Below are 23,083 nucleotides of genomic sequence, written 5' to 3'. Positions count from 1 at the left end.
CTAAAGGGATCAAAGAAAGAGGGAAAGGCCCTTTATGTACAAAAACCTATTTATAGCAGCTCTTTTTGAACCATCAAATAACTGGAAAGTAAGGGAGTGCCCAAGAGTTAGGGAATCGCAAAACAAAATATGGTACATGAATATTCCTAGCCTCCTTAATGTTAGTCCCTTCCCTAAAAGATTATCCCAAATTTGCCCTGTGCATTTCTTATTTGTACCTAGTGGTTTTTATGTTGTCTTCCCCATTAGACTGAATTCCTTGAGAATAGACACTGGTTTTTACCTTCCTCTTTATCTCTAGCACATAGTAGGCATTTATTAAATGTTTATCTACATGGCTTGACTATTGTGCTTTAAGAAGTGATGAAAAGGATGGTTTCAGAGAAATCTAGGCAGACTTGTATGAACGAATTCAGAGTGAAGTGAGCAGAACCAGGAGAACAATGTACGTGTTTACAACAATATTGTCAAAATAATTGAGTTTGAAAAACTTAAGAATTTTGATCAGTGCATTCACCAACCATGATGCCAGAGGATGAACCCAAGACATAGAATGAAACATTCATTTTGGGGAGAAGGCTGATGTGGAAATTGTTTTACTTGATTTTGCATTTTTTGTTACAAAGATTTTGTTTTTCTTTTTTCTTTTCCTTTCTCAGTGGGGTTGGAGAGGTGGGAGGGAGAGAAAATAAATGAAAATGGGAAGTTTGTCATGCTTTAAGCATGGCTTCTCTTTCAGTTTAATGGTTTCAGTTAAGAAAAACTTGTAAATATAACTCTATACTAATTCCTAATCATTCATACCTTAAAGCTAGAAATCATGCAGCTGGGAGCTCACTGTTACTTGTATATGTGTGCTGGATATGGGAACAGTTGCTAAAAAAAAAAGTTAGATCCTTAAGGACAAAAACAGCTATGCAGCTGGACGTCTTTATGACCAGTTGGTATCAATCCATTTTTTTCTCTTCTAGGCCTTCTTCAGATTTCCCAAAACAAAGTGGCAGTTCTTCTCCTGGCTGGTGGTCAGGGCACAAGACTTGGTGTGGCATATCCCAAAGGAATGTATGACGTGGGTTTGCCATCTCATAAAACTCTCTTCCAGATCCAAGCTGAGCGCATTTTGAAACTACAACAGCTAGTTGAAAAACATCATGGCAGCCAGTGCATCATTCCTTGGTAAAAAAGCTTTTGGCTAGCATTTCCTAATATAGATTGGTTTGTGATATTCAAAATGCATATCGATAATAACAACCAGGCATTTTGCCTGATGATGCTGGGAGAAAGGGACATTGTCGCAACCTCCTTTATCATTTACGTTAATATCTATATTAAAACCATCTCTATTTAAATAGTTCACCAACCATATTTCAGTAGTCATTGTGGCTTCAAAGAATGATGTACTTAAGTGTTTTTTGAATGCTCTTCCTAGGGTTAGGAATAAGAAAGGAAATCAATTATGTTGTAAGAGTAGTAGAGATTGAGTAGAGATCAGCTACACTGCGTAAATGTGACATCTCAATCTGAACATTTGTGTTACTCTCCTAAGGAGTTTGCCTTGTGATTGACAAAGATAATATCTGAAAATCTAGATTTATAAATATGATAAATTAAACTTACCTTTAGGTTAACTAACATAAAGGATTCTTTCCCTTAGAGGATTTACCAGAAGTGCTTTATAAATAGGATATTTTAAACAATTCATTTTACACTGGATTTTTCTATGTGGTATCTGTTGTCTTATAAATCAAAGGAGGCACTTTGCCTTCAGGTGTAGGTGTACTCTTCCTGCACTTTGGGGAAGGGCAGTTCTGGTAAGTATGAAAAATAATTTCCTCAAGCTAATAGTAGTTTGATTTCTATAACACCAGATTTACTAATTTTTTTGAGCATTTCTCCCTTTTGGTGTCATTGACAGGGAAAACTGAGTTTTTTTATTGCTTTGTGCTTTTTTAAACCACATTAACACAACTGAAACCATATTTTTCTGTTTGAGGTTTTGAATTACATCTGCCTTTCTGTGTATTTCCAAACTTCCTGGAGTATGTATCATTCATTTCAATATTATCTTGGAAATAGCCCTCCTAGGATTCTCTTACATATGCTTAATACTCTATGTTGAGTGTAATTGTCAGTCTGGATTGAATATGTTTCTGCTGTTCTAATATGTGTCCATCACATAAAATGGTCTGCTCATCATTATTTGTGCATGTAAATTTCTAGAACAGAGTACATATATATATATATATATTTTTTTCTGCTGTTCTAATATGTGTCCATCACATAAAATGGTCTGCTCATCATCATTTATGCATGTAAATTTCTAGAACAGTGTACATATACATACACACACACACACACACACACACACACACACACACACACACACACATATATATATATTACAAGTGGCCCATTTCCACAGATAACCCTTGTGCCAGGCAAGGTAGAGGGTTATTTATCATTTTATGTTTGCAAAGTCAGTGGAAGTGTCAAGAGAATATTTCTAATTCTATTTCAGAATTTTTGTAAAAATGTCTATAGTTGAGCATTCGACTGGATGTTGCTTCCATTCTTTCATTCTTGTAGAATGTCTTGCAGGGACTTAGAATACATTTCATATCATAAAATAAATGTATGCTGAGGTTAGTTGGAAGAATTCAGATGCTCCAAGAATTTTAGAAATGTACCTTGATTCCCTTTCGTAGCAGAGTCTCACTACTGAGTTGATTGAGGAATGTCCTGAAAAGACTCTGTGCTTGGGAGGCAGCTCATAGGAACCATCTAGGGAGAAAGATAAAGAGACCAGAATAGTCTAGTGCTGCCTAGACTCTGCTGTGAGTCAGTGCAGGGACAGTCCTTCTGTTGTCTGGTTCGTAGAGAATCATGATTTTTGGACATTTCTTCTGTCTTAACCAGGTACATTATGACCAGTGGCAGGACCATGGAATCTACAAAGGAGTTCTTCTCAAAGCACAAGTACTTTGGTTTGAAAAAGGAGAATATAATCTTTTTTCAACAAGGAATGCTACCTGCTATGCAGTTTGATGGGAAAATTATTTTAGAAGAGAAGAGCAAAGTTTCCATGGCTCCAGGTCTGTGTTGATCACTATCTAATGTGATTAGAAGGGCTAATGATCTGAATAATCAAACTTCAATTAACTAAGTGAACCTTAATTGTTCTCTAAGATAAAAATGAATCAGGCTCTGGTAATACTTTCTTAAATAAAGCTAATCATTAGGAATGATCTTCAGAAGACTGATTTCTTTAAAAATCCAAAAATATAAATTGCCTAATAAAATGAAGATGTTTGTTTAGTCTCCCAATAGTTTTGAGATTTGTTTTAGAGAGTTTCATTCTCAAAAACTTACAATTAGCCAGTCTTTCTATCCAGTTCTTTCTCATCATTGGAGTCATTGTTATTGAAATATCTTTCAAAACATTCTTTGTGATTTTGTCAAGTGTTAAGAAGTGGTTTATGGATATGAGAAGTCATGTAGAAAGTTATGGATGTTATGGAATGGGGATAGGGACAACGAATCCTCTTATGACATTTCTGTTCTTACTTGGGAGAGATTACGTAGCCCTATAGTTCCCTGCTCCCCCTCCCCACCTTGTTCCAGTACTGGTACTATCTAGTGGTGGATCGACCCATGACCTTGAACCCTTGGTTTCTTAGGACAAGCTCAGATTGGAAAGTCTGCAAATGTCTGTGAAGGATCTTTTCTAGATAGGCCAGGTCCTGGGTTTGGGAGATGTCTGAATGATATACAACAGGGAGGAGATTTCGGCAGTGTATTAGAAAAAAAACTTCGAAAGTGGGATGGGTTGCCCTGTGAGGTAAGTTCCTATTCAGTGAGGTATTCAAGCAGAAGCTGGGCAGTCACTTCATGGGGATGCTCTAGAGGATATGTATGCTCAGTTGGTCTAGATTGTTTCCTGTGGCTCTTTCTAACTAGTGTGGGCCTGTGTGTATATTGTAGTAGCTCACACACACAAAAGTAATGAAGATGGTACACAAAATAGTTAGGAAGAGGATCAGGAAGAATATTTAGGATCATCATTGCATAGAATATGAGTAATGAAACAAGGCCAACTTGGATTTTTAACGCATGAAGGTAAAAAGGCTGTCTTAAGTATCATCAAGAGTTGGTGGGATGGAACTCATGACTAGAAAATGGAAATATGAAATATACTTTGTTTAAAATAATGTAATATTTATATAATAAAAGCAGTGAATCAGGTTAGATTGTTTAGCAAGTATATTATACCTATTTGGAAACTGAACCAGAGGTTGGAAGCCTGTTAGATAGATATGATTAGGAGATGAAAAAAGAGAAAAAAAAGGTGATAATTTTGTGGGAGGATCAGCTGAAGATATGCATAATACTTTCCTGAGACAGATAATAAGACTAGTACAGAGGAAAGAGATAGAGTCTTTGACTCAACAAAAATCTGATGAAAGTCTTATTCTGTGAAAAGCTTTGATTTAATTCTTCATTTGTCATATTGATTTTTTGTCTCTAAAGGCTGAAAAAACAACTCGGCCTACTTCCCTGGGCTTAATGCTGACCATTAAGGAAGAGTACAATAATTTTTGGAGTCAAAATAACTACACTGTCTTAGAGTAGGAAGTACGAGAATTCTGGGCCTCAACTTATGTCTTACATTTTTAGAATGTAGATTTCATAAAGATGAGAAGAAAGCTAGGGATGATGACATGGGCTAAGATTGTGAAAGGGAATGAGTGGAACCTGAAAAGCTCTGACTAATGAAATTATGATAACTTGGATAGAAATTTTTTTAATGAAACCTTTTAAGGAAAGCATTGTGTCTGTCAGAAGCAGGGTGTCTCTGAGCTTGGACTGTAAAAGGAAGCATGCAAAGCATGGAACACAGGTCCTGGGCCTAGTAGGGCACCTTAAAAAGAACGTAGTAGCCAGTGGAATGGGTTACCTTTCAATTAGACAGTAAGTTCCCTGTCCCCAAAAGTGTTCAAATGAGGCCACTCACAACTGTTAGAGATGTTGTGAAGGGGATGATTTTATTGCGTTATATCTAAGATTCCTTCCGACTTTAAGATTCTGTGATTCTGGTTTTGTTCTAAGATTTCCTCTAATGCCTAAAAGGTTCTGTTTGATGCTTGCAGTCTTAGGGGATTCTCTCCAACAGTCTTATTAGAGTTTTTAATAGAATAGTCTATTCTCAGTGCTCCAAGAAGCTCTCTAAGACTAGAAGGTGCAGAGAAGGTGGCAGCTTGCATTAGGAGAGGGAATTTCCTTATCTGGAAGTTCCCTCTATTAATTATATCACAGCTTAGCCCCTTTCCCCTAGAAGTGCTTACCAGGCTTCCTTTTACAATGCTTCCATTTAGCCACACTTATTCTGAAGTTTAGAGCACAGTGTTTGTCCCAGCATCTTCCTTGGCTGTATTGTCCAAGTGCTACATTTAGTACCTTGTTTGCTTCATTTAATCTCTGGAGCATTGCATGCCTCCAGTTTCTAACTCTGAGTTTTCAGTTTCCTAGGGGAGGCTTCCAGTTTAATGTCCAGGATAGCAAATTTAGGGAACCCATCAATGAACACTTCAGTTCTGCCACCACCCTTTGGTGAAGGAAGGGAATTCTGGGTGTCACATTCCTCTGTCACAGACTTTAGGACAGCAGACTGAAGGAGTATAAGATCACAGAGTTCTAGTTGGAAGGGACCTTAGACACCATCTGATCCAACCCCTTCATTTTACAGATGAGGAAACAGACCCAGAGAGGTTGAGTGATTTGGCCAGTCACATAACTAGTAAGTGTCAAGAGGCAGAATTTGAACTCAGATCTTCCTGACGCCAAGTCCTACCTTCTCTTCCCTCTGACCGACTGCCCTTCCTAGGTAAAGCTGCCCCTCAGGTGCTTCTTGTTGGGAGAGCTTCAGATGGTTGGCTGGCATTTATCAAGCACTTCATATGTGCCAGGGACTGTGTTAAATGCCTCTCTGACTTCACAAGGTTAAATTGTGCCCAAACATCTGCATGCTTACACAGAGAAGATGTGTGTGTATGCTCATGTACACCTCCCCTTCTTGAGGAAAAGTTGTGTCTTGATGCCCTTTTTTTATAATGCGATATCTTTGGCCTCTGGCTTCCTAACATTTAGTGATTGAGACATAAAGATTTTAGAGCTAGAGATGAGGTACAGTAGGCTCTTCTTGGAGACCCCCCTGTTACCCCATCTTGCCTTCCCGCCCTCCCCGCCCCAGGCTGGCATTCGTTCTCCATTAGACTGTATTGCTCATGCCCTATGTTGGTGCCTCATTGGTACCCTCCCCCTTTTATTGGGTTCCTCAATTCCAGTTTGTTTTGGGGGAAAAACACATAATTTTTGTCGCCTTTTTTCCTTTGAAATCAAAATGCTCTCCTACTTTTAGATATTTCAGAGGGGCTTAATTGCAAAGTATGGCAAAGAAATAATTGATGGGTGAAATCCTGTCGTCAAATCCTGCTTCAGACTTAGTTGTTTGACCCTGCCTCAGTTCACTATACAAATATTGCTGTTGTTGTTATTATTATTATTATTATTATATAACAGTAGAGGACATTTCCATTGTTACAAATATTTTAAATAAAATCCAGTCTTTCATGAATGCCCCTCATAAAGATGTCCTGTCCAATATCATTTCACAGTAAACTTCAGCTTACCAAGGCAAAAATCCCTTGTAATCTAGTTCAGCTTTTCCCACACGGCTGAAAGGAACAGTTCAGTGTTGACAGGAGCCAGCGTTGGGGCAGCCCCCGGGTCAGTGATGCTCCCGGGGCTAGTCTGCAGATACTCTTCACATTGCAGCATGCACATGAAAGTTGTTTCTGTGGAACTAAGTTTCCCCGTAACATTAGTTCATCAAATTTTGTGTTTTCATGGAGCCATGTAAAGATGGTAGGCAGAGTAAATAACTATTAACTGGAGCTAGTCTTTTTTGTTCTTGGCCTTGTTTTTATCTGAATCAGGGAATCATAGATATAGAGCTGGAAAAAACCGAGGGCATCTGATCGAACCCCTCAAAGGTGAACCAAGGCCCTTGGGAAAATGGCGTTTAGCTACACAGGCAGCAGAAGGAGGATTCAAATTCAGGCCTCTGACCACAGAGCCATTGTTCTTTCCACTGGAATATGCTGCATTTGCCTATTAGCTAATAGCTCATTTCTTGTTCCAGAATTAACCTGGATCTCAGTCACAAACTGCTAAGTTCAGCTTGGTAAAACTTGATAAAGTTTTTGGTAAAAAAAGAAGTTGGTAGAACTTGAGATGTGACAGTTTTCTTAGAATCTCCTTTCCTAATCTTTCTGTCCAGTTCCTCTCTTCCTTCATCTTTCCCAACAGGCTCTTGATCTTGGGCTTAGACCTTCTGCCCCAGGATTGTTCCTTTCTCCTCTGAGATGCTCTGACCTGGGGAAATACTGATCTTGCCCCTTGTCTTCCTCTGGGAGTGAGATGATGCCCATCCCAAGGATCCAGCAGTATGTGAACTTTAAGAAGGAGCTATGTAATTACAGTAGATGTTTAATAAATGTCTGTAGAATTAAATCCTAACCTGTGTGTTTCCCAGGGATCTTGGTGCTCTGTCCTCTGGAAGCTACCTCTTTCTCAGTAGCCTTAGTCTATACTTAGTGGGTCTTGCCCTTTTAAATATTAGCCATTCTGTCCTAGGGTTCCTTTCCATTGCGGGCCATCTAGCTATCCTAATACATGGAACCTAAGTTAGCTTGATTCCCCGTTAGCCAGATTCTTTATATCCTGCCACCTGCATGGTGGTTCCTTTCTATTGACCTGTTGAAATGATCTGTTCTGAGCTTTTTTCTCTCCAGGTTTACTTCATTTGGGATCCTCATGCTTAGACCATTGATAGCACTGTGCTAACTGATAATTACTCTATCTAGTTAACACTGGGTAACTCTGTTTGGCCCTTCCCTCCCTCTTACCCCATGTCTTCCTCTAAGATTTTCGCTGTTTACTGATGAGGGAGTAGCTTTCTAGACTATGAACTTCACATGAACTACACACAGATATGTGCTTGGGACATAGAACATTTGGTATGAACATATTTCTTCCATGCTCCCAAACAATCACAGTAGGATTATATTGCTGCATACAGACAGACTACCCCTTCACCACACCACTCCCCCTTTTCCCCACTTCTCCACCCAGGGGTTAAGTGACTTTGGTAAAAGTTACTACTAGTTAGTAGCTGAAGCATAGTTAAGAATCCAGGTGTCTTGCCTGCCCCTTCAGGACACCTTCCATCATGCCACTCTCATTTCCGGTCAGGTGTAAGGAATATCTGTTTTTGGTGTTCTAATGATAGGTAGACCCACCTGGGATAAATGGTGAATGCTGCCTTTGAATGCTCCTGTTTTCTCTGTGACAGTAACAATAATAACAATGATCGCTAATATTTGATAGGCGCTTTGAGGCCTGATATTGATCTTCACAACAACTCTGTGAGATAGCTGCTGTCATCATGCTGTCTTCACAGAGTAGGAGAGAGACTAGTGAGTGACCTGCCCAGGGTTAACCAGTTAGGAGCTCATTGAGGTGGTGTTCACACCCAGGGCCTCCTTGTTCCAAGGCTTGTGCTTTACTCAGTTACCTCAAGTGTGTCTTATTTAATAAACTTGTAAAATACCGTGTGTTATCCTTTCATGGATCCTGAGCATCTAAAGGTCTTCACCATCTTTAGGGCACCCTCTGTGTCATCCAGTTCCATTTGGACTGGACTGGGTATCCTCCATGACAGTGGAGAACGCCTTTGCTGAGCACTTGCCTCCCAGTTTTGTGCTTTGCTTGATATTTTTCCAGACTTGGGACCAGGAGGGCCAGGGTTCAAGTCCCATCTTAGAGGCTAATTAGCTATGTAACCATGTACAGGTCTTAGGAACGTAACGTATATGTGTGATATACCCAATTGGAAGCCTTTCAGGTTTACATTTTTGTTCTCCTGAATAAGATTAAAAAACAAAACAAAAAATCGAATCACGTATATTCTACCTCTCTTAGTTACATGACTGTGAAGCTGTGGTCTGCTGGAGAAAATAATTAACAAAACCCTGCCTATTCACTTCTTCTGTTTATATGAAAGAAATCCTCAACATGTGCATATTAAACTTTCTCATAAAGATTTTATGGTTGTACTCTGAACCTAATAATCTTCAGCAGTCTCCAGTTTGTATTGAGAGGCAGTATGATGTGGTAAAAAAAAATGTGGGGCTTGGAGTCAGGTGACCTAGGTTCTCATCCTGCCCCAGGCACTTATTAACTGTGTTTCCATGGTTGAGTCACTTCACCACTAAGAGGCTTAGCTTCCTCATCCATCAAGGGGAGGAAATAATATTTGGACCACCTACCTCTAAGGGTTGTTGTGTGGAAAGTGTTTTGTGTACCTTTAAGTTCTATAATGTGAATTCTTGCTGTTAGAGTAGAATATTTTTCTCCATTTTCTTCAGAACTTAGTTGTTGACTCCCTTCCCCTTTATGTTGATAATTTGAGGAAGCCTCTTATACAGTATGCTTTGAGAAAGGCACACTGATATGCTTATGTCTCCCTTGCCCCTCCCCCCCAAAAGGGATGAAAATGGGCTGCTGCTGGGTGATTACCTGGAGGCAGACAGGCCTAAATATTTTTTTTAGGGTTGTTTTGGATTTTAAAAGTGTGGTCATTATTTTGTGAAAAGGTGTGATGGGTGCACATTATTGAAAGTCACCTGTAGCTTTGTAGGGAGAAAATAGATGTGAAACTACACTAGAAACTGCCTGGGGAGGGGGGACCTTTAAGAGATACCAATTTATTTCCATTTCCATTCTTTTAGGGTAAAGTACAATAGCTTGATTCACTGGCAAGTGACTTTGAATGACACCTTCACACGTTCATATTTTTGAGGCTGAAGAATGTGTCTTTGGGGCTGTAACTTCATTATTGGTTTATTTCAGGGAGATATTAATAGAACCTGAAACCATATGAAATAACATTTACTTTTTAAAGAATGTGGTATTTTACCAGTTTATTAAATAAGACATATTTGAGGGAACTGAGTAAAGAAAAGAGGCAGAAAATCCAAGTTACTTAAATGATATGCTACTTATCTTGGTTAAACATTGCTTATAAAAGTATGTTGTCATCTAGCATTTGACTCCTTTCTGGAGCATTTGATTTTCTAACTTTACAATGTGAAACTTTGGTTTTCAGAAGTCTTCATACCAATTTAGAAATGTACACAACTTTTTGGGTAACATTTCGTGGGCTTTGGTTCATTATTGAATTGTTTTACTTCTCAGACGGGAATGGTGGTCTTTACCGAGCACTTGCAGCCCATGGCATTGTGGAAGATATGGAGAAAAGGGGCATTTGGGGAATCCATGTCTACTGTGTTGACAACATCTTGGTGAAAGTAGCAGACCCACGTTTCATTGGATTCTGCATTCAAAAGGGAGCAGACTGTGGAGCAAAGGTAACGTACTGCCTGGATTAGCTACAAGGAGGCTTTATTTTTATCCCCTATGAGTCAATAGAATAATGTTAACAATCGTCTTAGGTTTTAAACTTGTCCAATCAAGGTGGCCTTGTGAAGGTCTTCAGTCATTATCTCTGGGGTGGAGATCGTCTGACCTCCTCCCCTCATTTTACAGCTGAGGAATCAGCTCTAGAGAGGAGGGAGACCTAGTGTCTCCCAAGACAAGCACTGGAATCTCTAGGATGTCGGCCTCCTCCCCCAGCACCCTTTCCACTGGAGTAGTCAAATGATTTAGCATTCCTACTCTCCCCCTGGGTAGTGTCTCATTGTGGGCTGGCCTGGTTAGGTGCCTGCTTGAGACAGTTTTTAGGAAGACATTCAAGGTGGGTGGTGGCAGATTTTGTAAGCCCTTTTGCTGGAAGAAAAGGTGATCTAAATGTAGCTATGAAAAGGGTTGGTATGATCTTTTCACTTAAGAACTTTGCTTGAGCTGCCTTCCCTCTATTCTTTTTAAGTAGTCTTCACTTGCCTGTTGAAGTGGTTTGAGATAATGATAATTGCTGACATTCACAGAGTGCTTTATGAGTCATAAAGCACTAGCCTCACAACCATCCCCTGTGGCAGATAAGGCCAGGATTTTTCTTCTTCTTGTTCCTGTTTTACAGGAGAAGTGACTTGCCTGTGGTCATATTGCTAGTAAGTAAGTGGTAGAGTTGGTCTCTTGATGCCAGGGCTGATGACTTTTCAGCATTTTACCAGACTGATTTCCCTATATCATCTGATGTAGTGCAGATCAGACTTTGAATCAGGGACATTTCAAGTTATTAAACATATACATACATACATAACGTTAGTACATGCATACATACATATGAATACACATATGCACTTATACATTTATGTATGTCATATATGAATGTACTATATATGCTCTGTGGAAACTTTATACAGTTCTTCCTCTTCAGGGTTTCAGTGGTTCTTGGAGAATCCTAGCCATTCATCAAAGCACTGTGGTAATGAAAATAAGCATCATGAACTTGATATTGTTTTCTATTCAAGAACATACACTTTACGAGAACTAGAGCAAATGAAAACTACATAATGTTTGTTAGAATGGCATTAGAAGAATGTGTTCTGGTTAGTGAGTGGTACCATGCATTTGAGTTTCAAAAAAATGACCTTGGGTTAGCTTTGCTCACAATAGGGACAAATAGCCTTATAGCCTGCTTTTTGTTGTCTGTGCTGCTGAGAGCAGTTTGGATTTGAATAACCTGTCCTGTCAGGCAGAAGAGAACCTTGGTTTGAAGATAGCATTCAGCAATACATCTGTGGCAGTGGTGGGTCTGCCCGTTCGATTGGAGTTCTAACCCCGTTGCCTATAACAAGGTTAATCACAGTGAGGAATAAGAACAAAGACTCCAGCTAGTGAGTAGAGACTACTTAGAAATACGCTGTGGCATGGCATGGCCCTGCTCTTGTGCCTCATTGCAGTACCCTGGCATTGGGTTCTTAAAGGCTGTACCAGCAAAACATAAACTCTGGCATGCCCTACCTAGCTTAGAAAGGCCTTTAGTATGGCCTGGCCATGGAAGCTAACTGTTGTCTCCACCAGCCTAGCCCAGTTAGCAGGATGGCTGTGGGGTATTTTTTTTTGGGGGGGGGGTACAGCAGCCCTCAAATATCATCTAAGTTTGAAGTACACTGACAATTATAATTCTTAAAATATTAAAATAATAGCACATAGACAAATAGAAGCTAGGGGTCCCTGGAGAAACAGAGCTCATAGGACTGATAAGACTTCCTTTTTTCTCTTTCTAAAATCTGTTCCTTATAGATCTAAAATTGATTTTATTTGTCATCCCTGTTTAGATAGGAAGCATCCAAGGTCCACTAATGGAAACAAAATGTAGTTCTCACTCTTATCCACTTGGTGCCGCTCTTCTGTTTAATATCCATACATTACTTTAGCACCATAGGTAGCATACTGGGCTTTTCAAGCTACAAGGGATCTTTGGAACGGGATCGTACAATTTAGAGGCCTTTCTGGATGTTAGCAGTCATCTAGTCTAATTGCCTCCCTCTCCCTTTACAGATGAGGAAACTGAGTTTCAGAGTGGCCTGTGGTCACAGAGATACTGTTGGTCACAGCACTGGACTCGGCTCTTTCCTCCCTCAGAGCCCAGTGCTGTATCTACTGTCTCTAAGGTCACACAGTGAGTGCTAGAGCTGAGACTGAAACTCAGGCAATTGGAATCTAGGGGCCCTGTGGCTTGTAGAGTAGTGGAGTGAATGTTAGACTTGCTAGTTGGGAGGTACTGGTTAGTTATATGACCTTGGATAAGTCACTTAACCTCTCTCATGTGAAATAGGAATAATGATAGCACCTACATCATGAGGTGTTGTTAATACATAAACTCTTCATTGAGGCTAGTTATTATTATTATTATTGGCCCCTGATTCTGTTTTTGGCATTATAACACACATTAAGGACTCCTTTTGATATGGGTTAGACTAGGTGACCATTTAGGGCCCATCTAACTCAAATTGTATGATTTTTTTTGTCTATAAAACAAAGCAATTCAGGTAAGACTGATAGTACGTTAACAGTAATACTTTTTATAATTCTACATATATCAGTGTTTTTTGGCTTGTTAAATCAAAATGGTTTATGTACTTTGAAAAACTGTAGTAGTAAATGTTTTATTGATACGTTCTTGGAAAAGTTTAATTAGTTCCAATATAATTATGGGAATAATAATAACTGATATTTTATATCATATGAAAGAGGGATTAGGTCTGCCCTCATGTAGTTCTGGATGGCAGAACTAATATTAATGGGTGAAAGTTATTGAGAGGAGGATTTTGGCTCAATGTGATAATTATAATATTAGCTTTTGCTTACATAATGCTTTAGGGTCACAAAATACCTTTTAAAAATAGATGCCAAAAAAGATGCCTTTTTGTTTTTATATGATATTCATTCTTGAATATATACAATTCTCACTTCCCTTCCTTAGTGAGCCATCTCTTGTAACAAAGATTAAAAAAGAAAAGTGGTAAAAACCAGTTCAGCAGAACCATCCAGTGCTTCAGTGTATGCCGTATTCTGCAGCCACAGTCCCTTACCTTTTCAACAAAGGGAGGAAGGTGCATTTTCTTAAGTCTTCTCCAGGGCCAGACTTGGTCATTATAAGGCCAGAACATTTAGCATTTTCCCTCTCGAACAGTATTATTGTGGTCATTGAGTATACTGTTTTCCTGCTTACAGAGAATTTTTACTATCTTACTATATGCTTGGTATGTCGTTGGCACTTCACAAATGTTTTTCATTCACTCATGCATTTGATTCCCTTGACAGCCTTGTGTGATAAGTGGTGCAGGGATTATTATTCATTCCTATGTTATAGGTTATGAAACAGAAGCTCATCCTTCACTCGGTCAAGGTTTAGTCTCTTTTCCTCTGGCCTCTCCTGCCTCCATTCAGATCCAAAGTGACATGAATATATTCCTGAGGTTCAGCTCTGACTGTGTTGCTCAGAACACTCCCCCAGGGCTTCACGGCCGTGCAGACACACCTTGTTTGGCATTTCAAGCCCTTCCTAATCTGAGGCCAGCCTAGCCGCCTTTCCAGGCTGGTTGCATTGTCTCCTCCTTCATGTCCTCTTCCCATGTTCCACACAGATGAGCTGCCTTGCTCGTGGCTGCATACATGCTCCCTCTGCCATCTCTGTGCCTCTGGTCAGGCCCTTCCCTGTCCCTGCGCTGTTCTTCCTGCTCACTTCTCCCTCTTAGAATCTCTAGCTTCTTCCAAAGCTTAGCACATCATGAGGGCTACATGAAGACCCTCCCTAGTTTCTCCTAAGTGTTCCCTCTCCAAATTTACTTTGTACCCGTTTTGTGCTTACTTCTCTGTGTAAATATTTCCTCCCCAAAAATATAAACTTCCTGAGGGCACCTATTATTTCATTTCCTTCTCTATATTCCTAGTGCCTAGTACGTAGTGGGTATGCAATAAGAACTTGTGATTGATTGATCTAGGCCACATGTAAGTGTCGGGACTTTGATTCAAACCTGGGTCTCCTGACCCCCCAGTCCAGAGCTCTTTTTGCTTTCTTTACCACAGAACTGTCTGACATAGCTGCCCAGCAGTGGAATGGGCTGTCATGGGATGATGAGCTCCTTACCACCAGAAGTGGTTAGGCAGGGGCTAGCTGCTAGACAGCTGCCTCTCTGGAACACTGTGGAAGGGGTTTTGCATGAAGGAGGATGCTGGACTTGGTGACCTTTAAGGCCTGTCTATGCTTAGATGCCACAAAATCAAGGAGTGATTTCTTGTGATATTTAGAAATGGTAGTCATAGGAGATAATCAAATAAATGTGAGATTTTTAATTTTTTAAGTATCTTGTATCAGTATGTTGACTTTTTAGCTACCTCTATTTTTTCTTATTACAAAGATATTGTAAAAATAAATGAAAACTTTTTCAAAGACTTCTGGAATAGAAATATTCAGTTGGCCAACTCATTTTTGAACATCTGCTATAAATGTGCAAGGTACTAAAAAAACTATAAAAATAAGTAATAAATACACATCTATTACTTTTTTCCCTAAAATACATTTGTTGATATTCTAATGGAAAAAAAGAAAATAAAAATTTCAACTTTAAAAAGTACTTTACAAATCTAGTAAAATGAGAAAAATGTGTTCATCATAGTTCCCCAGTACTGGGTAAAATTTAAAACAATTCAGTTTCAAAATGTTCCATCATCCCATCACTGAACTTGAGCTTATTACTTATTTGCACCTGCTCACTGCTGAAAGACATCGGTAATGTTAAAGATGCCAAAGAAACATTTTGTCACAATGGAAGGAGTTTGAATGTCTGAACTTAGTCCGGATTTTAAGCCTCAGGTTGGAAGCCTACAGGGCCGCAGAAGATGTGAGATATTACTCTCTGGGAAAAAGTGCTGGATATATGTATTCAGAAAACAGAAGGATTGACTCTGCAAAAGTAGCAAGGAAGGTGAGTGTGGATGGCTGTCATTGAGTATCTAATCGAGCCTCCTCCGGCACACCTGATGAGTGGCTGCTTGAAGACTTCCAAGGAGAAGGAACACACTCCTTTCCCAGAGAGCTCATTCCAGTTTTCAGTAGTGTTGTTAGGAGCTTTTTAGTTACATCAAGCCTAAATCGCCTTTTCACAATTTCTACCCGTTGCTCTAAGTTTTGTCCTCTGGATCCAAGCAGCCCTTCAGATGCTTGAGGATAGTGATTACATCCTCCCTAAATATTCCTTTCTTGAAGGGAAACACACTCAGTTTCTTCATCAAATCCTCGTATGACATGAACTTGAAACCCTTCAGCATCTTGGATATCCCTTTCTGAAGTTCTCCAGCATATGATTCTTCCTAAAATGTGGTGTCCAGAACTGCACACGATGTTCCATAGACTGCTCTGATGCTGGTACGATATAAGGAAATCATCACCTCCTTCCTTCTGGACCCCAGGCTTCTGTTAATGTGTCCTAAGATCACATCAGTTCTCTTGGCTGTCAAATTAGTTAAAACTAGCAGTCCCTTAAAACTGCCATTATCTTTTTTCAGAACCTCTCTTTAGTTTGACTTTCCTTATCTTGTGAAGGTGATTATTTTCGAACCTGTGTAACCCAGTCAATCATCTAATTCCCAGTTGTCTCCCAGATTGGTTAGAGTAGACTGATTCGCAGTGACACCAACAGGGCATTAGGGTGGCTTTCTTCCCAAGCCCTAGCTACCAGATCTGACTTTCTAGCTTTTATCTTTGCCATTTTGATGGGTATGAAGTAGAACCTTCTAGGGTTTTTTTTGTTTTTTTTTTTTGGTGAGGCAATTGGGATTAAGTGACTTGCCCAGAGTCACACAGCTAGTGAGTGTTATATGTCTGAGGCCAGATTTGAACTCAGGTCCCCTGACTCCAGGGCCGGTGCTCTGTTCACCGCACCACCTAGCTGTCCCCCAGTTGTAATTCTTGTTTCACTTATTGGTGATCTGGGGAACTTTTTCATCTGGTTATTGATGCCTTGCAATTCTTTTGAAAACTGTTGATGTCTTTTGACCACTTATCTTTTGGGTAGATGGATGTCTTTTCAGAAATTTTAGTTGTGATGAGTTCCTTGTGGAACCACATTAATCTCTTTAAAAACTTTTTATCTTCATTGGAATCATTTGTGTTTCTGCAGAATCCCATACTGTTTGAATTTACTGTTATCCATATGATACACTGCATCAGATTGCTTACCCTCTCGGGGGGGCACGGGGAAAGGGAGGGATAGAATATAGAACTCAAAACTTTTAAAAAATTGTTTTAACTTTTAATTGGGGAAAATTTTTAAAAAATATATTCATATATGCATACAGATATACATATATGTATATACATACACACACGTATACACACACACACATAGAATTTACTGGTATCCTCTCAGTTCTTCCTATGAACTCTTGAGCCCTCCTTGGACCTAGGGTTTATATCAGACAGTGCTGGTCCTTGTCCTTCCTTAATTATTATGAATAGGCTAATGAACTGGATGAGGGCTGGTTTATTAATAGATGTTTGCCATGCAGCTTTATCTTTCCAGCAAGCTTCCCTTTCGGTTCAGTGTTGCTCCAGTTGTCCTCTGAGGCTCCTTCCAGGTGAGCTCCATGGTAGTTCCGTGGTGAAACTCCACCACTCGCTTATGTAAGAATGGCTCTGGGTGCTGGTCAGAGCAAGCGCATCCAGCTGTCGCTGGTTTGTCAGCGGGAGGCCTGGCAGTAGATTCTCATAGGTAACAGTGTTGTCACAGACTGTGTTTGCTTCTTATGATCATAGTGTTGAAGAATAGTTTGTTTAACCTAATGAAAAGGATTCAGTGGATCCAACTTAATAATAATACATGGCACTTTATTACATAATATGACATTATATAATATAGCAATCATACAATATTTCAGAGTTTAGCTTATTAGATAGAGCCTTGCCACAGTCCTGTAAGGTAGGTACCTCAGGTGGGGTTACTGCCATTTTATAGAGGAGGACCAACCCTGAGGCCACAAGGCTAAGTCACTTTCCTGTGATCTTAGACCTAGTGAGTGTCAAAGGTGGTCTTAGAACCCAGGCCTTCTTGGCAGCACATCTTGCATTCCATCCACTCTCCCACTCTGCCTCTCGTGAGCATTTGCTTCAAGCTGAAGGTTCTCCAGCTTGGGTTAGAACTAAAAAGTTTTTTTTTTCAAGCAACCTAAGTTATAAAATGATGAAACCAAGAAATGTCTTCAAATGAAACAAAATTCTTAAATTTTCCAGTGTCCTTTGCTCCGTTGCATGTTTGCTTTCATTTTCCTTTTTGAAACTTGATGGTATGTGCTTTTTTACTCCTCTCATAATGTTCTTTTAAGCCCCTAAGAAAGGTCTTTTGATGCTTTCAGCAGACATTGTAGTCCTTCCTTGTTTGACATACACATTTTGAGTTTGGAATGTTGAATCTGTGTTTTGTGTAAGCAGGAATATGATAGGAATGCCGATTTTATTTCTAGAGTGAGACTTCAACTTGCCTTCTTGTACAGTCACATCACCTAGATCGTTCTATACACAAAACCAGTTGGTTATGCTCTTGGGGAGTTATTTCTCCCTCTTACTTTTTTCTTCTCCTTCTTTCTTCTTCCAAATACCTGGCACTTTGGTGTCATTTTTGGTTGGGAGTTCAATTGTTTTTCTCTGATCCACACATTAAAGCCAGCATTAGGGTCAAGGGTATCCAATTGGTTGGTATAAATTCTGTATGCTTTTGAGACTCTTTGCTTGTCTGAGTGTCCATTGATTGTGAATCATAGAATGATCATCATAACTGACATGTGCATAAATGAGTAGAACTAAAATGGGCCTTGGAAGCCATGTAGCTCAGGCCTTTCATTGTACAGTGAAGGACATCGAGGCCTAGAGATGTGGAATGGCTGCCCTAATCATAGCTCATTAGTGGTGGAGTAGCAAGCAGCTAGGTGGGAATGATGAGTATATGTTCAAAGTGACTTTTGTACTTAGAAAAGAATAACATGTAAGAAATATTTGGATAATAAAATGAGAATGGTGTCAATTCCTGAAGCACCTTTCTCTTGTGAATCCCAAAGAATCATGTTATTTCATTTATCTTTTGATTAGCTCTGGTTAGGTTCAGATAGATTTAGAAACCGTTAATGGATAGAGTAATTTGATTGCAGGCACAGATTTATTGTCAGAATGGGGATTAAACTCCAGGTTTAATTATTTCTAGTCTACTTTCCTTTAAGCATGTATGTATGGTATGTATATTCATAGTAGTATGCATATTCAATATGTATATTGAATTTTATATATTTATATATGTGTTTTTAAAAACGAATCTTCTAGTTGGAGATTTCTAATTAGGCAAGCTGACTAGGAAGGAGACAGCTCATTTCCATATGAAATTAAGAAATATTCCATATGAAAACATGTAAGGATATTCAGCTAATCCAGGCTGACTAGATGGTCTAGTGTTTTGTTTCCTCTGCTCCATCATATCACTAGTCTGATGTTCCATCATGGTGTGGAGCTAACCCTAGGTTCTTAAAAATTATTTTAACAGAGTACAGTCTCTGTTAGGTTCTCCTAAGTCTTTACCTCTAGGCTTGGCAAGGGATAACATGTCTAATGACTGAGGACCAGCCTGACATTCTTCCTAACCAGAAGTTCTTTGTCTTTTGTGTATCATGGACCCCTTAGGGCAGGCAGTCTGATGAAATCTTTGTGCCCCTTATAAGAATCATGTTTTAAAAAGCAAAAATTAAAATACATAGTATTACAAGGGAAACCCATTATTTAGAAATGGAATTCTCAAAATAAATTCCTTTAAAAGTTTTTGAACCCAGGGTTAAGAATCTCTGACTCTAAAGTTCTATTTTGTTTTTGTTTTTGCTAGCAGAGAAATACTAATTAATAAAACCATAGCAAAGGATGCTGAAGCAAGTCAGCAGCATTTGAGTATGTTCTCTTTTCTTTCACTTGTGGGCAGGTTGTGGAGAAGACGAACCCTACGGAGCCTGTTGGGGTAGTGTGTAGAGTTGATGGTGTCTACCAGGTGGTAGAATATAGTGAAATCTCACTGGCCACAGCCCAGAGGCGAAGCCCCGATGGACGGCTGCTGTTCAATGCAGGGAACATTGCCAATCATTTCTTCACTGTGCCTTTCCTGAGAGATGTGGTCAAGTATGGACCTTCCAGAGCCCTTACTCCTCCCATTTACTCTCCATCTGTAACCCTAAATGTTCAGCTTTTGTTCCTGACAGCTTGAAGTCGTAACCCCCCAAATCAGGAGACTCAGACTGACCTGTGGGCAGTGTCACCCCAACATGTAACATTTGTACATATCTGTATTCATCTGTCATATCCATAATCTCATCTGATCTTTACAGTAACCCTCTGAGGGAGCAAGAGAGGCAGGTTTACCAGCTATGTGCCTGGAAATAAATTATTTACACATTCCAAAATCATTACCTTATCTGTAAAATGGGAGTAGTTGTTCCTACCCTGCCCCTCCCTGATAGTTCTGTGAAGATTAAATGAGGTAATGCATATGCCAAGTGCTTTGCAAAGCTATATACAGATGTAAAGGGTTTTTATTATTAATAAAATTATTGTTTTGTGTAAGAACCATCTTAGCTAAGTTTGGAAAAGCTGAATAGTAGGAAACTGATCACCCAGTGATGAATTTGACCACAATAACTACCTTGTTGGAGGAAATGCCCACGTCAGTGAGATTAGAGATCATTTGAAACACTGAAATATTATAACTATATTGTCAGTAAATATTTGAGTGCCTACTGTGTGTCAGCCACTGTGTTAAGCCCTGGGGATACAAAGATAGAACACAGCCCTTATTCTCAAGCTTACAGTCTGCTGGGGGAGACAGCGTGCAAAAGACTGTACGAAGAAGAGAAATACAGGATAAAAGACAGGAGATGATCAGCAGAGAAGGAAGGGGAGATTTGGAAAGGCTCCCTGTACAACATGGGATTGTATCTGGGACTTGGAAGAAGCCAGGGAAGCCAGGAGGTGGGGATGAGGTGGGAGGGAATTCCTGGTGTGAGGGGGCAGCCAGTGAAAATGCCAGGTTGGCAGACCAGTGTCAGTGGATCACAGGGTATGAGAGGTTGTAAGGTGTAAGAGAATGGAGTAGTGGGGCAGAAGGGAGGGACAGGTTGTGAAGGGCTTTGACTGCATTTTATATTTGATCCTGGACGTGATAGGAATTCCCTGGAGCCTGTTGAGTAGACAGTTAAGTGACATTGTCAAATCTGTGCATTAGGAAGAGCGATTTGATGGCTCAGTGGAGGATGGATTGTAGAGGCATGAGACCTAAAGCAGAGAGGCCAACTAGTGGCAATTATAATAGTTCAGGCATGAGGTGATGAAGGCCTGCAGGGGGTAGCAATGTCACAGGTGGCAAGGGGGTGTTAGAGGTTACAGAGGTCAAAAAGAATGTAGCAACAGATTGGACATGGGTGGTGAGAATGAGGAGTCCAGGTGACTGGGAGATTGGTGGTACCTTCCACAATAGTAAAGATGTTGTGAAGAGGAGAGGGCTTGGAGGGAGAGAGAATGAGTTCCGTTTTGGCCATATTGAGTTTAAGTTGTCTGTGAGACTTCTAGCTTGAGATGTCCGATAAGCAGTTGGAGATATGAAACTTAAGGTTAGTATAGAAGTTAGAGCTGGATAAGCAGATTTGAGAATCGTTAGCCTAGAGATGATAATTGAATCCCTTGGAGATGATGGAGTCACCAAGTATTTAAAAAAAAGAGAAGAGGGCCCAGGACAGAGACCCAGGGGGCACCCATTTAGTGGGCATGACCTGGATGGAAATCTAGCAAAAGAGACTGAGGAAACCCAAGAGAGAGCAGTATCCTGAAAACCTAGAGAGAAGAGAGTATCAAAAAAGAAGTCAAGAAGGATGGGAATCGAGAAGAAAAGGCCATTTGATTGAGCAACTAAGTGATCATTGGTAGCTTTGGGGAGAGCAGTTTCAGGTGAATGGGGAGATTGGAAGCAAGACTGTAGAGTTGTAAGAAGATAGTGAGAGGAAAGAAGTGGAGTCACCTATTGTAGGGAGTTTAGCCACAAAAGGGAAGACAGAGATGGGATGATAAATACTGGGATGGATGGATCAAATGAGGTTTTGGTTTGGTTTTTTTTTTTTTGAGGCTAAGGAAGACATGGTCACGTGTGTGGGCAGTAGGGAAGCTGACAATAGACAAGGAGAGATTGAAGATTAGTGAGAGAATGGGGGATAGTAGAAGGAAAGATGAAATGGAACGGAATTGCTTGTTCACATAGAGAGGTTTGCCTTGTCAAAGAGAAGGGTCACTTCATAATATGAAATGGGGTGAAGGTGGAGGTAGTGGCAGAAGGCATCTGGGGAGTGTGAATTGAGGGGGGAAGAGACATCATCTTACTCAGATGGGCTCTTGCATCACATCATATTTCTTTGTAGATATGCTAAGACAGTAAGAGCACCTGTCCTGTAATCTTGCAGAGCTAGTGATGTTTTAAATGAGAAACTTTTAACATTTTGTAGTAATAATGGGTATTAATAGTAAATGTTCACCTATGATGTTATAATTGCTGGAAAGAATGTAGCAATAGACCTAACCATGGTATTGTTTGTGGTCCCTTCGCCATCTTGGATCTCTTCTTCTTGATTAAAACAGGTTAAGCTAAAAGGAAAACATAAAAAGAACCAAAACATGAGGCCAGATTCATCAATTTGTGCTATATTTTTGGCTTATGAATAATGTAAGCCCATATGTAGGCAAGTTTGTTCATTTTAAAATTTATATAATTTATAATTTTATAATTTTAGAAGTGAGTTGAAACTTAATAGTTGGTCCTGGATACTTTTAGTATTTCATTCCTGGGAGCTTTGGTGTTGAATGGCTCTCAATGATTAAGACACATTTGGACTTGGAAATTTGGGTGACAGATGTAATACAAATAGATTACCTAGCATTCCAAGTCTGGAAGCTTATGACTTCATTCTTTTCCCCACCTAGCATTTATGAACCACAGTTGCAGCACCACGTGGCTCAGAAGAAGATTCCATATGTGGATACCCAGGGGCAACTCATTAAGCCAGACAAACCAAATGGGATAAAGATGGAAAAATTTGTCTTCGACATCTTTCAGTTTGCTAAGTATGTTTTCTGCTGTGCCCAAACAAGATTAAACAAACGTAATGCCATCTCTTACTCACTGTGCTGCCCCCAAAGAAAGACTTGATAAGCTAATATTATGTCTGTGGTACCAGACATGGTTACTTGATTACAAGTGTTCAATCTAAACTTACTATCTCTGCCCCATATGTGAAGCCTCTTTCCTAGTAGTTTGGTTAGAATTGTCCATGGGATAAATTCCTGAATTCATCACTGACCTTATCTGGTTGGCTCCCTTACAAACTGAACTGTTTCTTTTGGTTCCAATCCTATGGCCGATAAGATGAAGGATCGACTGTTTTGTATTTAGAAGCTATTTCTGATCTGTGAATAAATGTTTATCTCATTGCA

At 39.7% G+C, this 23,083-nt stretch overlaps 1 protein-coding gene across 8 annotated transcripts in view; it reads left to right on the top strand.

Annotated features, from left to right (window-relative positions):
• Positions 1-23,083, top strand: part of UAP1 (UDP-N-acetylglucosamine pyrophosphorylase 1) — a 49,333-nt gene that overhangs the window by 18,801 nt on the left and 7,449 nt on the right. For 6 of the 8 annotated variants that reach the window (XM_078156529.1, XM_078156525.1, XM_078156530.1 and 3 more), the window contains 6 exons: positions 972-1,176; positions 2,917-3,092; positions 5,744-5,794; positions 10,315-10,487; positions 19,539-19,732; positions 22,574-22,714. In XM_078156529.1, coding sequence (XP_078012655.1) covers positions 972-1,176; positions 2,917-3,092; positions 5,744-5,794; positions 10,315-10,487; positions 19,539-19,732; positions 22,574-22,714 — 940 coding nt within the window. The remainder of the gene's footprint in view (positions 1-971; positions 1,177-2,916; positions 3,093-5,743; positions 5,795-10,314; positions 10,488-19,538; positions 19,733-22,573; positions 22,715-23,083) is intronic. The other 2 variants (XM_020988619.2, XM_020988614.2) reach the window with 1 other exon arrangement.

This window comes from Phascolarctos cinereus, unplaced genomic scaffold (genome assembly GCF_003287225.1).
Source record: "Phascolarctos cinereus isolate Bilbo 61053 unplaced genomic scaffold, phaCin_HiC Scaffold_5;HRSCAF=322, whole genome shotgun sequence".
Classification (NCBI taxonomy): domain Eukaryota; kingdom Metazoa; phylum Chordata; class Mammalia; order Diprotodontia; family Phascolarctidae; genus Phascolarctos; species Phascolarctos cinereus.
Note: the sequence above shows the minus strand (reverse complement) of the source record. Positions and strands in the feature narration are given on the sequence as shown.